At 36.9% G+C, this 13,100-nt stretch overlaps 1 protein-coding gene across 5 annotated transcripts in view; it reads right to left on the reverse strand.

Annotated features, from left to right (window-relative positions):
• Positions 1-295: 295 nt before the first annotated feature.
• The window catches only part of LOC126084230 (uncharacterized), a 38,279-nt gene continuing 25,474 nt past the window's right edge, over positions 296-13,100 (reverse strand). For 4 of the 5 annotated variants that reach the window (XM_049898610.1, XM_049898607.1, XM_049898606.1 and 1 more), the window contains 3 exons: positions 11,435-11,541; positions 3,939-4,029; positions 296-936 (listed from right to left, as the gene is read on the reverse strand). In XM_049898610.1, coding sequence (XP_049754567.1) covers positions 820-936; positions 3,939-4,029; positions 11,435-11,541 — 315 coding nt within the window. In that variant the 3' untranslated portion in view covers positions 296-819. The remainder of the gene's footprint in view (positions 937-3,938; positions 4,030-11,434; positions 11,542-13,100) is intronic. The other variant, XM_049898609.1, reaches the window with a different exon arrangement.

The following is a 13,100-nucleotide window of genomic DNA, read 5'->3' on the forward strand; positions in this document are numbered from 1 at the left end:
AGTAGCATTTTGTTCAGTCACTGACCAATAACTTCCTTTTAAAAGTTAGGATAGACTGCCACTACAAATTCTTTTTCATAAAAAGGTTCTGCAATTCTAAAATGTGTGTTTTTTAAAAATAATTTAAATAAAATACTAGATACAAAAGTACTAGAACTAGTTAAGTGTTCAAGTTTTGAAGTTCCATTGCATTCTTTAAAAAGTTTTGCTTTTCCTAATTCAAAAGAAATATAAATCATTATAGAAAAAAATGGAACACAGTAAAACTCAGAAAGAAAAAAAAAATCACCAGTAATTGTTTTGCCTAGATATAATCTCTATTTCCAAGTTTTTTTCTTTTTTTTACTAGCCATTGTTAACTATTTTTCATTTTGGTCCTTGTGCTAGCCTCTTCAAATAAAGCTGTGTACAAGGAAGCTAACAGAACAGATATCTAACAAACAGGAGACCATATAACCTATTCTTCCTCTCTACCCTTCCCTCATGACAGAAGTTATTTCTGGTCTCTTTTTTTTGGCCATATCTAGATTTGGCCTACACAATTAGTGACCAAAAAAACCCCCCAAATATTCATATATTTCTAGCAGAATAAAAGAAACCAGAGAAAACAGTTATTTTCAGATAAATATTTTAATTATACTATTACAAAAAATAGAGCAAAGTTATACAACTATTTACAGATATATAAGCATATGTACGAAGATTAGAAAGACATATATGGAAAAAATATGTGTTAGGATACTGGGGTTATTTTTTTTTTCCCCATTATTTTGTAATATACTCAACAAAACATTACACCGAGGCAGGAGTCTTTTAGTGCTATAGAATCTTATATAAATGTATTTGTTGAAGAGCTTCTCTGTCAATATCATTTTCTGGGTATACATCATAGTTCAGAGGTACCTCTTCAACCCAAGGGGATAACTGTATATTAGTCTAAAAAAAAAAAAGATTTATAAACAAACATTAAAATTGCAGATGGATCCTATTCTCTGAAATTTCAAGAGACCTTCACTAATCAAGTAATTGAACACAGCAGATTTTTATTACAACGGGCATGACTAAACTCTGCATGGTGCCACAGAAACAATTCTTTATGGTACTAAATGGTAGGTTTGTTGTTTAGGGACTAACTTACTTTGATTTTGGAACTTAAAAGAATAAAGAAAATACATAATGGAGTAATTATTTTAATGCAACTAGTTTAATAATCATCATTAGGCTTAAACAATAAAGACGAAAACAATGAGCATAAACAGAGAACACAGAAAAACTGTTAATAAACACACAGGGATAGTACTAAGGGGTGGTTTGAGGAGGGCTCAGCTCCTTTATAACTTTCAACAGGCCCCTCCCCTCATGTCAAAAACTTTAGTCTTCACACCACAGAAATTCTGGAACAATCACTGAAAATATCTGTTTAAAGAAGTTCCCTTAAATAGGAATGCAATAAACTTATTCAAGAGTTTATGTATAAGGCTCTTTCATTAAGTATTAATTTTTAAAAATTATCAATACAGATTTATGTATTTAGTATGAACGCTATTATTTTGATAAGCAAAAAATTGCTAAATTATATCAATATGTATGGAAATTATAACAAACTGGATACCACATACTTTAAAAGGTTATGTTTTTATGAGTATGGGAAAAGTATGCCAGGATCACACCCCTCATGGGTTGGCAATCTCACTGGGGAGGAATGAAGTGTCAGGGTAAGGATGCCTGGGGAGACCAGCATCTTTTCTTTACACATCTCTGGATTATTTCCTTTGTCATAACAAGTATGAATTACATTTGTAATTTTGATGATTGATGAAAAAATTTTAAAAAGGTAATATTGGTGATTGGTTACTTTTTCCAAGGAAGAAATGGGTACTTAAATTTGGCAGTGCTTCTGGGAGAGCATGACTAATGAAAATAATATCTGTATTAAAACATGTAATAAGCTGCTGCTGTTGAGTCGATTCTGATTCATAGCAACCCTATAGGACAGAGTAGACCTGCCCCATATGATTTCCAAAACTGTAATCTTTATAGAAACAAACTGCCATTTCTTTCTCCCATGGAGTGCTGATGGGTTCAAACTGCTGAACTTTTGGTTAGCAGCTGAGTGCTTAACCACTGCGCCACCAGGGCTTCTTTACTCTAGGAATTCCAAAGAGCTTTATGAATACTAATTAACCTTCATAGAAGGATTAATTTATTGGATTGAATCTTATTATTAAATATTAACCTTATTTTATATGGAGAATCTAGGGAACAAAGTAGTCCGTGCAAGATCTCAAACTGACCTAGAAGCCAAACTGTAAACAGTATCGGTGGCATCACTAGGGGGATGCAAGAGGTGTAGACCATACTGGGTGACACATCAGAGGTGGTGACACCAAAATGACTGTCTATAAAAGTATCCCTATAGTTAGTCATAACAACAAAAGCAGTTTTCACAAGCCCAGCTTCACCATAAAATAACTGTAACCTGTTGCCCTTGAGTCGATTCCGACTCATAGGGTCCCTACAGGACAGAGTAGAACTGCCCCATATGGTTTCCAAGGAGCGCCTGGTGGATTTAAACTGATGACCCTTTGGTTAGCAGCTGTAGCTCTTAACCACTACGCCAACAGGATCTCCAGGCCCGCCTTACATGTATCAATATACCTATAAGACTAAAACCCTATGCTAATTTACTTTTCAAACCTTCTCAATGACAGTGGGTTTGGTTTTGAGTTAATGTGATCCAGTCAGAGCTATCATTATTACCAAATTACAAGGATGTTTTGAATCACGTGGCTTCATCTGCATGTGCTACAAACATGTGCTGTTGTTTTCATCGCTGCTGGTGTTTTTATAGTCATTGATTTTGTAAAATTTTCTGGTTTTATACTGTGGTAATCTGTATTTGTGAATCTGTATTGATAACTTTTTTGAGAATGAAGTCCTAATTAAAGGAAAAGGAGTGATATGCAGGAATTATGATTTACGAGTAACATCAGTACAAAAAACATTACCAAGGATTCTGTAGGGTCTGGTACGGGAGGAGGTCCACGGGGGGGGGTGGGGTGGGGTGGGTGATACCATGAGTTACCGCACTGAGTGACATCAACCCTAGTGACGCCACTAAACAGTATGTGGGCCTTCAGTCTACTTATTTGATTCCAGAAGCCTTGAGCAACTCTGTTCCTTTTGCTCTGAGGGACAAAATTATGCTGTGGGTGTTCTCAATAGCTTTAATGAACCTAAAACTATACAGCCCCACAGCAGAATAAATCAGGTGAAGTAGCAAGGGAATCTGTACCAATATGTTGTTAGGTGCCGTCCAGTCAATTCTGACTCACAGCGACCCCATGTGACAGAGTAGAACTACCCATAGGGTTTTCTAGGCTGTAATCTTCATGGGAAAGAGACTTGGTGGTGCAGTGGTTAAGCCTTCAGCTGCTAACTGAAAGGTCAGTGGTTCAAACTCACCAGCTGCTCTGCAGGAAAAGATGTGGCAGTCTCTTTCCATAAAGATTACAGCCAAGGAGACCCTATGTGGCAGTTCTACGCTGTCCTACAGAGCACTGGGAATTGGAATCAACTCCACAGCAATGGGTCTCTCTTTTTTTTTTTAAGTTTTAATCTTTATGGGAGCAAATCACCAGGTCTTTTTCCCATGGAGCCACCGGGTAGGTTCGAAATGCCAACCTTTCAGTTAGCAACTGAGCGCTTAACCACTGTACCACAAGGGCTCCTTTACATCAATATAAGAGTTAAAATTTCAAATCTCTGGAGGCCAGTAAAGAAATCACAGACCAGTACTTAAGCCATAAGGTCCTGCTACTCCCTCTATCATCTGTCAGTATGTTTAGACAGATGTTTCTAGAATATTGTAATAGCTATCAGAAAAAAGCAGCAGAAAAGTTCTGACAACAAAAATTCTGGAAAGGAAGCTTACATACCTGAAGACCAGAGAGAGACTCTTCAAGACTTGGCACTGTTACTAATAATGATCCTTGTTTCCTTACGTAATGGCTGATACATTCCCAGGCTCTACAACACATTAAAAACTGATGCTAGGTTACCAGAAACTGTAAAATTAAAAAAAAAAGTATGGCAAAAGAAAAGACAGCCCAGGTAATATCTTAGAAATTTAGATGGGCAAAAAAGTTCGCCGGCAGGAAATAGGTCTATAGCAACATACTAGAAATTGGTTAGTTCTCCAGTTCCTGAAGAGGTATTGGCAAAATTGTGAGGTTACGATACGGAAAAGATTAACAGAATGGAATCTGGGTTACTCTATATTGTGTGTGTGTATATATATATATTTATATTGTGTATATAGGTCAAAACTCAGTTTTCAGAACTGACAACAAGTCAAAGTTGGATTAGCAGCTTTGTTGTTAGTTGCCAGCAAGTTGGCTCCAACTCATGGCTACCTGATGTATAAAACAGTGAAATGTTGCCCAGTTTGCAATCTTCATGACCTTAGTTATGTTTGAGCAAGATGTTGTGGCTACTGTGTCAAACCATCTTACAGAGGGTTTCCCTTGTTTTTGTTGACCCTCTGCTTTACCAAGGAACCCTGCTGGCGTAGTGGTTAAAGCGCTTGGCTGCTAACCTGAAGACTGGCAGTTCGAACTCAGCAGCCACTCCACTGGAGCAAGATGTGGCAGTCTGCTTCTGTGAAGATTCACAGCCTTGGAAACCCTAGGGGGCAGTTCTAGTCTGTCCTGTAGGGCTGCTATGAGTCAGAATTGACTTGATGGCAATGGGTTTGTTACTTTATCAAACATTATGTCCTTTTCTAGCAATTGTCTTTCCTGATGACATGTCCAAAGTGAGTGAGCCAAAGTCTCACCACCCTTGCTTTTAAGGAGTCTTCTGGTAGTATTTCTTCTACGGCTGGTTTGTTTGTTTTCCTGGCAGTCCACATTATACTCAATATTCTTCACCAACAACATGATTTGAATACTCTACACTAATTTTTCCGTCTTCTTTTTTCATTGTCCAGTTTCGCATGCATATGAGGTGATTGAAAAGACCATGGCTTGGGTAGACACACCTTAGTCATCAAAGTGACATATTTGCCTTTAAAAACTTTAAAGAGGTTTTTGGCAGCAGATTTGGCCAATGGGAAATGTTATTTAATTTCTTGACTACTGCTTCCATGGGTGTTGATTGTTGATCCAAGTAAATAAACTGTTGACAATTTCAATTTTTTCTCCATTTATTATGACAGCGTTTATTGGTCCAGTTGTGAGGATTTCTGTTTTCTTCTCATTCATGTGTAATTCATCCTGAAGGCTGTACTCTTTTACTTTCATCAGTTAGTACTTCAAATTATGTTTATTTTCAGCAAGCAAGGTTGTGCCATCTGCATATCACAGGTTGTTATTTGAGTCTTCCCCCAATCCTGATGCTGTGTTCTTTTTTATAGTCTAGTTACTTGGATTATTTGTTTGTATAAGATTGAATAAGTACAGGGGAAGGATACAACCCTGCCACACACCTCTTCAAATTTGAGCCACACGATATCCCCTTGCTCTGTCTGAAAGACTGCCTCTTGATGCATGTACAGATTCTGCATGAACACAAGCTAAATGTCTTGGAATTCCCATTCTTTGTAATGTTATCCATAATGTGTTATGGTCTACATAGTCAAATGCCTTTGTGTAGTCATAAAACACAAGAAAACATCTTTCTGGTATTCTCTGCTTTCAACCAAGATCCATCTGACATCAGCAATGATATCTCTTGTTCTACATCCTCTTCTGAATCTGGCTTGAACTTCTGGCGGTTCCCTGTTGATTTATATCTGCAGCCTTTTTTGAGTTATCTTCAGCAGATTTTTGCTAGCATGTGCTATTAATGACATTGTTCAATAATTTCTGCATTCTGTGTGATTGCCTTTGATTGGAATGGGCGCAAACATGCATCTCTTCCAGCTCGTTGGTTACGTAGCTGTCTTCCAAGTTTCTTGACAAATAAGTGCTTCCAGCATTGTATCTGTTTGTTGAGGCACCTGAGTTGGTATTCTGTAAATTCCTGAAAATCCTTTGTCAATGCCTTCAGTGTAGCTTGAACTTCTTCCTTCAGCACCAGCAGTTCTTCATCATATGCTCCCTCCTGAAATGGTTGAATACTGACCAATTCCTTTTGGTACAATGACTCTGTGTATTCCTTCCATCTTCTTTTGATGCTTTCTGTGTCAACTTTTTGCTCACAGAATCCTTCAACGTTGCTTGAATTTTCTCTTCAGTTCTTTTGGCTTAAGAAACACTGATCTTGTTCTTCCCTTTTGGTTTTCTAACTCCAGGTCTTTGCACACTTCATTATAATACTTTATCTTGTCTTCTCAAGCAGCCCTTTGGCACCTTCTGTTCAGCTCTTTTACTTCATCATTTTTTCAGTTCATTTTAGCTACTGTGCACTTAAGGGCAAGTTCAGAGCCTGTTCTAATATCCATTTTGGTCTTTTCCTTCTTTCCTCTCTTTTAATGACCTTTTACTTCATCATGTATGATGTCCTTGATGTCTTCCCACAACTCTCCTTGTCTTTGGTCATTAGTGTTCAGTACATCAAATCTATTCTTGAGACAGTCTCTAAATTCTGGTGGGACTTGTTTTAATTTTCTTCAGCTTTAATTTGAATTTGCATATGAGCAATTAGTGTTCTCTTTTGCTGTTGGCCCCTGGCTTTGTCTTGACTATACTGGGCTTCTCCATTGCCTTTTTCCACAGATGTAGTCAATCTGACAATCCTGTATAATCCATGTGTACAGTCATTGGCTGTGTTGAAAAAAAGTATTTCCGATGAGTAAGTTGATCTTGCAGAATTCTATCATGTGACCTCCAGCGTCATTTCTATCACCAAGGGTGTATTTTCCAATTACTGATCCTTCGTCTTTGTTTCCAACTTTTGCATTTCAATCATTAGTAATTATCAATGCATCTTGACAGCACATTTGATCAATTTTAGACTGTGGCAGTTTGTATAAAAAAAATTTCTTCATCTGTAGCATTTGTGGCTGGTGCATAAATTTGAATAACGGTAATATTAACTGGTCTTCCTTGGAGATGTATGGATATTACCCTATCACTGACAGCACTGTGTTTCAGAATAGGTCTCAAAATGTTCTTTTTAACAATGAGTATAATGGTACTACTCTTCAATATGTCACTCCTAGCACAGCAGACCACATGACTGTAGTATTCAAAACGGCCAATACCAGATCACTTCAGCTCACTAACACTTAGAAAATCGATCTTCAAGAGTTCCACTTCATTTCTGATGACTTCCAATTTCCTTGATTCATACTTCATACATTCTGACTACCAAAGGATGTTTGCCATTATTAGTTCTCATTTTTATCCTGCCAGATCAGCAAATGAAGGCCTTGGGGGCTTTATTTCATCCATGTCATAAGGTTGACTCTACTTTGAGGAGGCAGCTCTTCCTCAGTCATATTTTGAGTGCCTCCCAACCTGAGGTGCTCATCTTCTAGGATTATACTAGACAATGTTCTGTTGTTACCCATAAGGCTCAGCAGCTAATGGCCCTTAGATCTCTTATGAATTGTGTCAAATTTGGCTCTATAGACAGGGACAGAGCTGAGACGGCTGGGGATAGAGGTGGGGAAGAATCACGGAGAAAGATCACAGAAGCTGGAGACCAAGCAAAGACCAACAATAAGGATATAATATACATTAGGATGTACGGAGCCAATAAGGTTGAAGGTGTGAGCTCACCCAGAAGCACCTCAGAAGAAAGGGCTGGTGAACTATTTCTGAAAAATCAGCCATTGAAAACCGTATGGAGCATATTCTACTCTGACACACATAAGGTTGCCATGAGTTGGAATTAACTCCATGGCAACAGGTTTTACAGATTAGATCTTTAAAAACAGCATCGAGAGTAAAATCATACTTTATTTGGCTGCCAGTAACATTCAATGGAAGGACTTCTAGTACAACATGGCACTTGAGAAGGTTAGTGGCATAAGCCAGCTTCAGTGCTACAATACTGTGTGTATATATGTGTCAGAGGGCAGTGTTGGTTTGACCAAGTGTTTAACCTTCAATGTAGACATGAACTGGATTTCTATGCTGTGCATGAATCTTCATAGCACATCCTACCACTGAGGAGCAATGGTCAAGCAAAGAAGAGATACACATTCCTTGCAATGGGCAGGTGGGAAGAAGTATCATTTGTACTTATTTTAGTTACAGAAATAGCTATTAGGTTTAGTAAATTTTGTAGTTTATTAAGTAAAATAATAAAGATGTTCTTTTTCTCAGGCTAGATCTAAAATCACGAGACAGTGTTTGATAATAAATGCCACTGTTTGGGTTAGGGCTATTTGTATTTTGATGTGATATCCAAAAATGACATATTTACAAGTTTATTTAATAAGAATGAAGGAGCTGAGTATATCGTATGGTTGGGTATGGCTCTCAACACAGTACTTTGCTTTTGGTGAACGGTCACTATAGCAGTTGTATTCATTTTACCTACTGAAAAACTACATAGAAGGACCTTTTAAACTAAAAATTGCTCTACAAATCTGGGATGTTACCCTGTAATGGTATCTGTCTTATTGTGAAGTCTGAGCCTTTTCTGAGTATACATTTTCTATTATTACAGATGTATTGAGGTTTCTTCTTACATGCTAACTCCTATAAAAAAAAGCTGTATCATTTCACTTGTCCTGAGATTCTGATTTAGATTACAAGTCTTTAGAGATTAAATGCTACGCCATCTATTCTCTTTGTAGTAGAGAACTAATATATAGGTAAATGCTAAGTTTTATCAGAATGATTCCAATATCAGAATGCCTTACTATGATTTCTAAAATTACTCCTGTATACTGTCATTCATAATGAAGATAATAAATTAACCATGAGAGGCTAGAACCTATCTATTTTTAGAATTCATTGCACTAGACTGCGCAAGGAGAATTTACTGAACTAACACAGATGGTTAATACCTATTCGGTGAATCATGCAGTCTCTGAATGATGTACCAGGGAAGTTTTAAAAACAACCCAAACATGCAGTATATCCAGTATCAAGTTCACCAACAGCTTTCATCATTCTTCAGCATTCAAATCTTTCTATAATGAATCTCCAAAAAGTTTTACGTGTTTTTCCCCTTCAACCTCTCTATACAGGCAGTCTCCTCATTATGAACAACAGCAGTTCCTAAGTCTGTCTTTAAGCTGAATCTGTAGGTAAGTCGGAACAGGTACATAAGGTTCTTATTTAGCATCAGCTAGTCAAATGTTTGTCTTAGTATATAGTATATATTTTACCTTTCTATGCATATAAAACACTTAAACACTTCTAAACTGTGCAAAGTTTTCATGAGCTTCACAAAGTAGTGTGTGTCTGTTATTATGAACCATTGCATTTAACTCAAATTTTTAATACAATAGGCTTTATGGCAGTCCGTTCTTTAAGGACAAGTTGTCCGTAAGTTGGGTGTTCGTAACCTGGGGACTGCCTGTAATATAAACCTAGTAATATTTCATTCTCTAACAATTATGCAACATTTTGGCTACCTGTCATTAACTTTGGAAACCCTGGTGGTGTAGTGGTTAAGAGCTACAGCTGCTTACCAAAAGCTCTGCAGTTCGAATCCACCAGGTGCTCCTTGGAAACTCTATGGGGTAGTTCTACTCTGTCCTATAGGTCGTTATGAGTCGGAATCGACTCGACACAATGGGTTTGTTTTTTTTTTTGGGTCACTAACTTAAAAAAACAAATGACTAATTATATTTTATCCACTGGAAATTATGCTTAAAGAGGTCACTATGATTAAAACAACTTTGCTCATGCTGTGCTGCTTATCTTTAGACTGTGACCAAAAAACATTATCCCATTCTGGTTGAGAGCTGACTATATAATTAGCTTCCTGTTTAGCTAGTTTTTTTTAAACTATTTAAATTGTTACTTTCATAGTGACAACCTAGTAGTAATGGGGGTGTGTGTTTTGTGTGAGAAAGAATGAAGATGGTGAACGGGTGACAATATAAAGAGGTTAAGGGATTCAGGATTCCATTCAGTGCATTAACTATTACATACGTAATTATGCGCATTTTTATTTCCTGTAATGGAAGCCTTACTGATGCACTAATCCAAGTATATTAATGTAATTCCCTTTAACACATATGGGGAGGAGTTTTCCTACATCTGGAGTACACACATGCCACTAGGATAACTAAGAAATCAGCAATTCTAACTGGTCACAGAATCAGTATCTTAGACAATAAACTACAGGAATTTTCTAATTAGAACCTATTTTTATAAGTCCTGATGGAAACCCTGGTGGTGGTGTAGTGGTTAAGTGCTACAGCTGCTAACCAAAAGGTCAGCAGTTCAAATCCACCAGGCGCTCCTTGGAAACTCTATGGGGACAGTTCTACTCTGTCCTATAGGGTCGCTATGAGTTGGACTCGACTCAACGGCAACGGGGTTTTATAGGTCCTGATGGAGCCCTGGTGGCCCAGTGGTTAAATGCTATGTTTGCTAACCAAAATTTGGCAGTTCAATCCACCAGCTGCTCTTTGGAAACCCTATGGGACAGTTCTACTCTGTACTATAGGGTCCCTATGGGTTAGAATCAACTCAGTGGCAATGGGTTTTATAGGTCCTGATGGGCCACAAAGCATTAAATTATGGCACAGAAGTCAGGAAAGTGATCATAGATTTGCTAGTTTCTACAGTACTTGAATAGTGGAATAAACTCTAGGAACCTATTGTTACCACCTCAAGAATATTTTTAACGTTCAATAATTAATACTGGTTTCCAATATTCCTATATCCTGTTACATATTCATTTATACCCCAAAAAACCAAACCTACTGCCATCGAGTTGATTCCAACTCATACTGACCCTATAGGAGAGAGTAGAACTGTCCCATAAGGCTTCCAAGGCTGTAAATCTTTATGGAAGCAGGCAGCCGCATCTGTTTCCCAAGGGGCGGCAGGAGGTTCTAGCTGCTGACCTTTCAGTTAGCAGCTGAGCTATTTAACCACTGAGCCACTAGGGCTCCTTTATATTCATTTATAGGTATTAGTTAATCCCCATCATTTTGTGATAGGATAACGATATGACATGTTATTTTATAGAAAAGAAAACTGAAGCAGAAAAGAAGCATTGGGGTCCACTAGAAATTGGTATCTTATGCATTCCTGACTGCTAAGCAAATTTTTAGGTCACAAAATCATTTTATTTCTGCCCCCAAATTAGATTTAACATTTTATAAGTTGGACAATCAAATTTTGTTTTTTATTTGGTTATATATAACATATCTCCTTATTAATATATTCTCATAGTTAAGGTCATTTTAAAAAAAAAGTTTAATAAAATATCATTTCTACTATACCAATCCTGTTTCATACCTTGCTGGATATATTTTAACAGTAATAATTTCTTGTTTGAATCAATAACGTACCTGGTCTGTTCTGCCTCATTAAGAAAATATTCAAAGACATTATTCATTATAACAACATCAGCATTTTGCAGAAGTGAACCCTGGGTACAGATGTCTGCATGAAGCACCTAAAGAAGAATGAATTCACGTAAGAGAACAAGGGTACTATACCATACATCACATGAGAAGTATTTATTGGTTCATTGAAACCACTGAGGCAGCATGAGAGGTTAATACTTCTTAGGAAGGAAGAAAGCATAGTACATTTAATACTACTGTCTATGGGAGATACTTAAAAACACTTGTAAAAATCTGTTTGATTTAGATGGAATTATTTATTTAGTCATAATTACATTCTCTTGACTCTTGGTTCATAGTTTTTTCTACTATAGTTACAGCTCCAGTTCTAAGAGTCAAAGGTTTATAGGTTCAAATTCTGGTTCCACTACCAACATTTTTGTACTCTTAGGTAGCCATTTATTCAAGTTATTTCTGAGACTTAGTTTCCTCATTAACAAAATGGGATACTATCTGTCTTCAATCACAGAGTCAAATGGGAGCACATAAAAATTATAAAAATAACTTATACAGTGTTAATGTTAATTGGCTGTGTCCAACTCTTCATCTAAAATTCACTTCTAAGTATTATCTACACAAAAAAGTCAACAAAACAATTAAAAAAATCTACCTCAAAAAATTAACTAAGGCTACATTCAATGTCTTGCAGACCTTAGGCATGGTAACATGAGGAAACATTTATTTGTTCAATAGTAAAGCAAACAACTTTTATTTTATAAAAGAGGAAAAAAAATTAATTACTTTATATCACACAATTTCTTTTAAATGAACACTTGGTCTTAATTATATAATATTTAGTATGATATGGGACCTAAGTTTTCTTACTTTTTAAAGTAATACTAAAGTAATTTAAATTAAATTGCCCTACAGTCTCTTGAACAGCAACTTTAACAACACTGTTTCCCAATACACAGATAGACCTTAGCTCTCAGGCAGTTCCCCCCTTTTTGCTTTCCCATCTCTGTTCACTCTGGATCCCCACCACCACATAGACTGTGTAAAAAAGAATCGGGTAGATCAATTAATTATGGCAGCCAACAGAGGTGCTCTGGAGGTCCCAAATAAAAATCAGGGAGTGGCTCTGAGCAAATTCTTGAATGCTGACAGTGCAGAGGGCACAAGGCAACCAAAATCAATGCAACCAATACTGAATGGGCACCTCCTGCGTGCAAGATACTACTCAGGGAGATATACCATGATGAATGTGACAGAAGATCTACTCTCAAATATACTATAATCCAGTAATGAGATAAAACAGCTATGATAATAACTACGAAGCACCATTGAAGGAATAAATGCCAGGGATATGAATGAAGTAATAGGTGTTTTTAAGAAGGTATAAGTCCACAAGGATAAAGAGAATGGGAGAAGAAACAAAACATAAAAACTGTAAGTTAGAAAAAAAAGTGGAAAACTCTAGGTGACCTGAGAGAACTGATTTCTAAGGTAAAAATACGGAAAGCTGAGATGCAAGCTTATTTATACTACATAATCTCCAAAAGGCTCATAGTTGGTGGTACCACGTATCTCTGGGTGAAGGGGTAGGGAGAAATGGTATAAGGAGATTTGGTTCAAAGTCAGTTTAAGAAGGAGCCAGATCCCTATACAT

This window comes from Elephas maximus, chromosome 10 (assembly GCF_024166365.1).
Source record: "Elephas maximus indicus isolate mEleMax1 chromosome 10, mEleMax1 primary haplotype, whole genome shotgun sequence".
NCBI classification, from domain to species: domain Eukaryota; kingdom Metazoa; phylum Chordata; class Mammalia; order Proboscidea; family Elephantidae; genus Elephas; species Elephas maximus.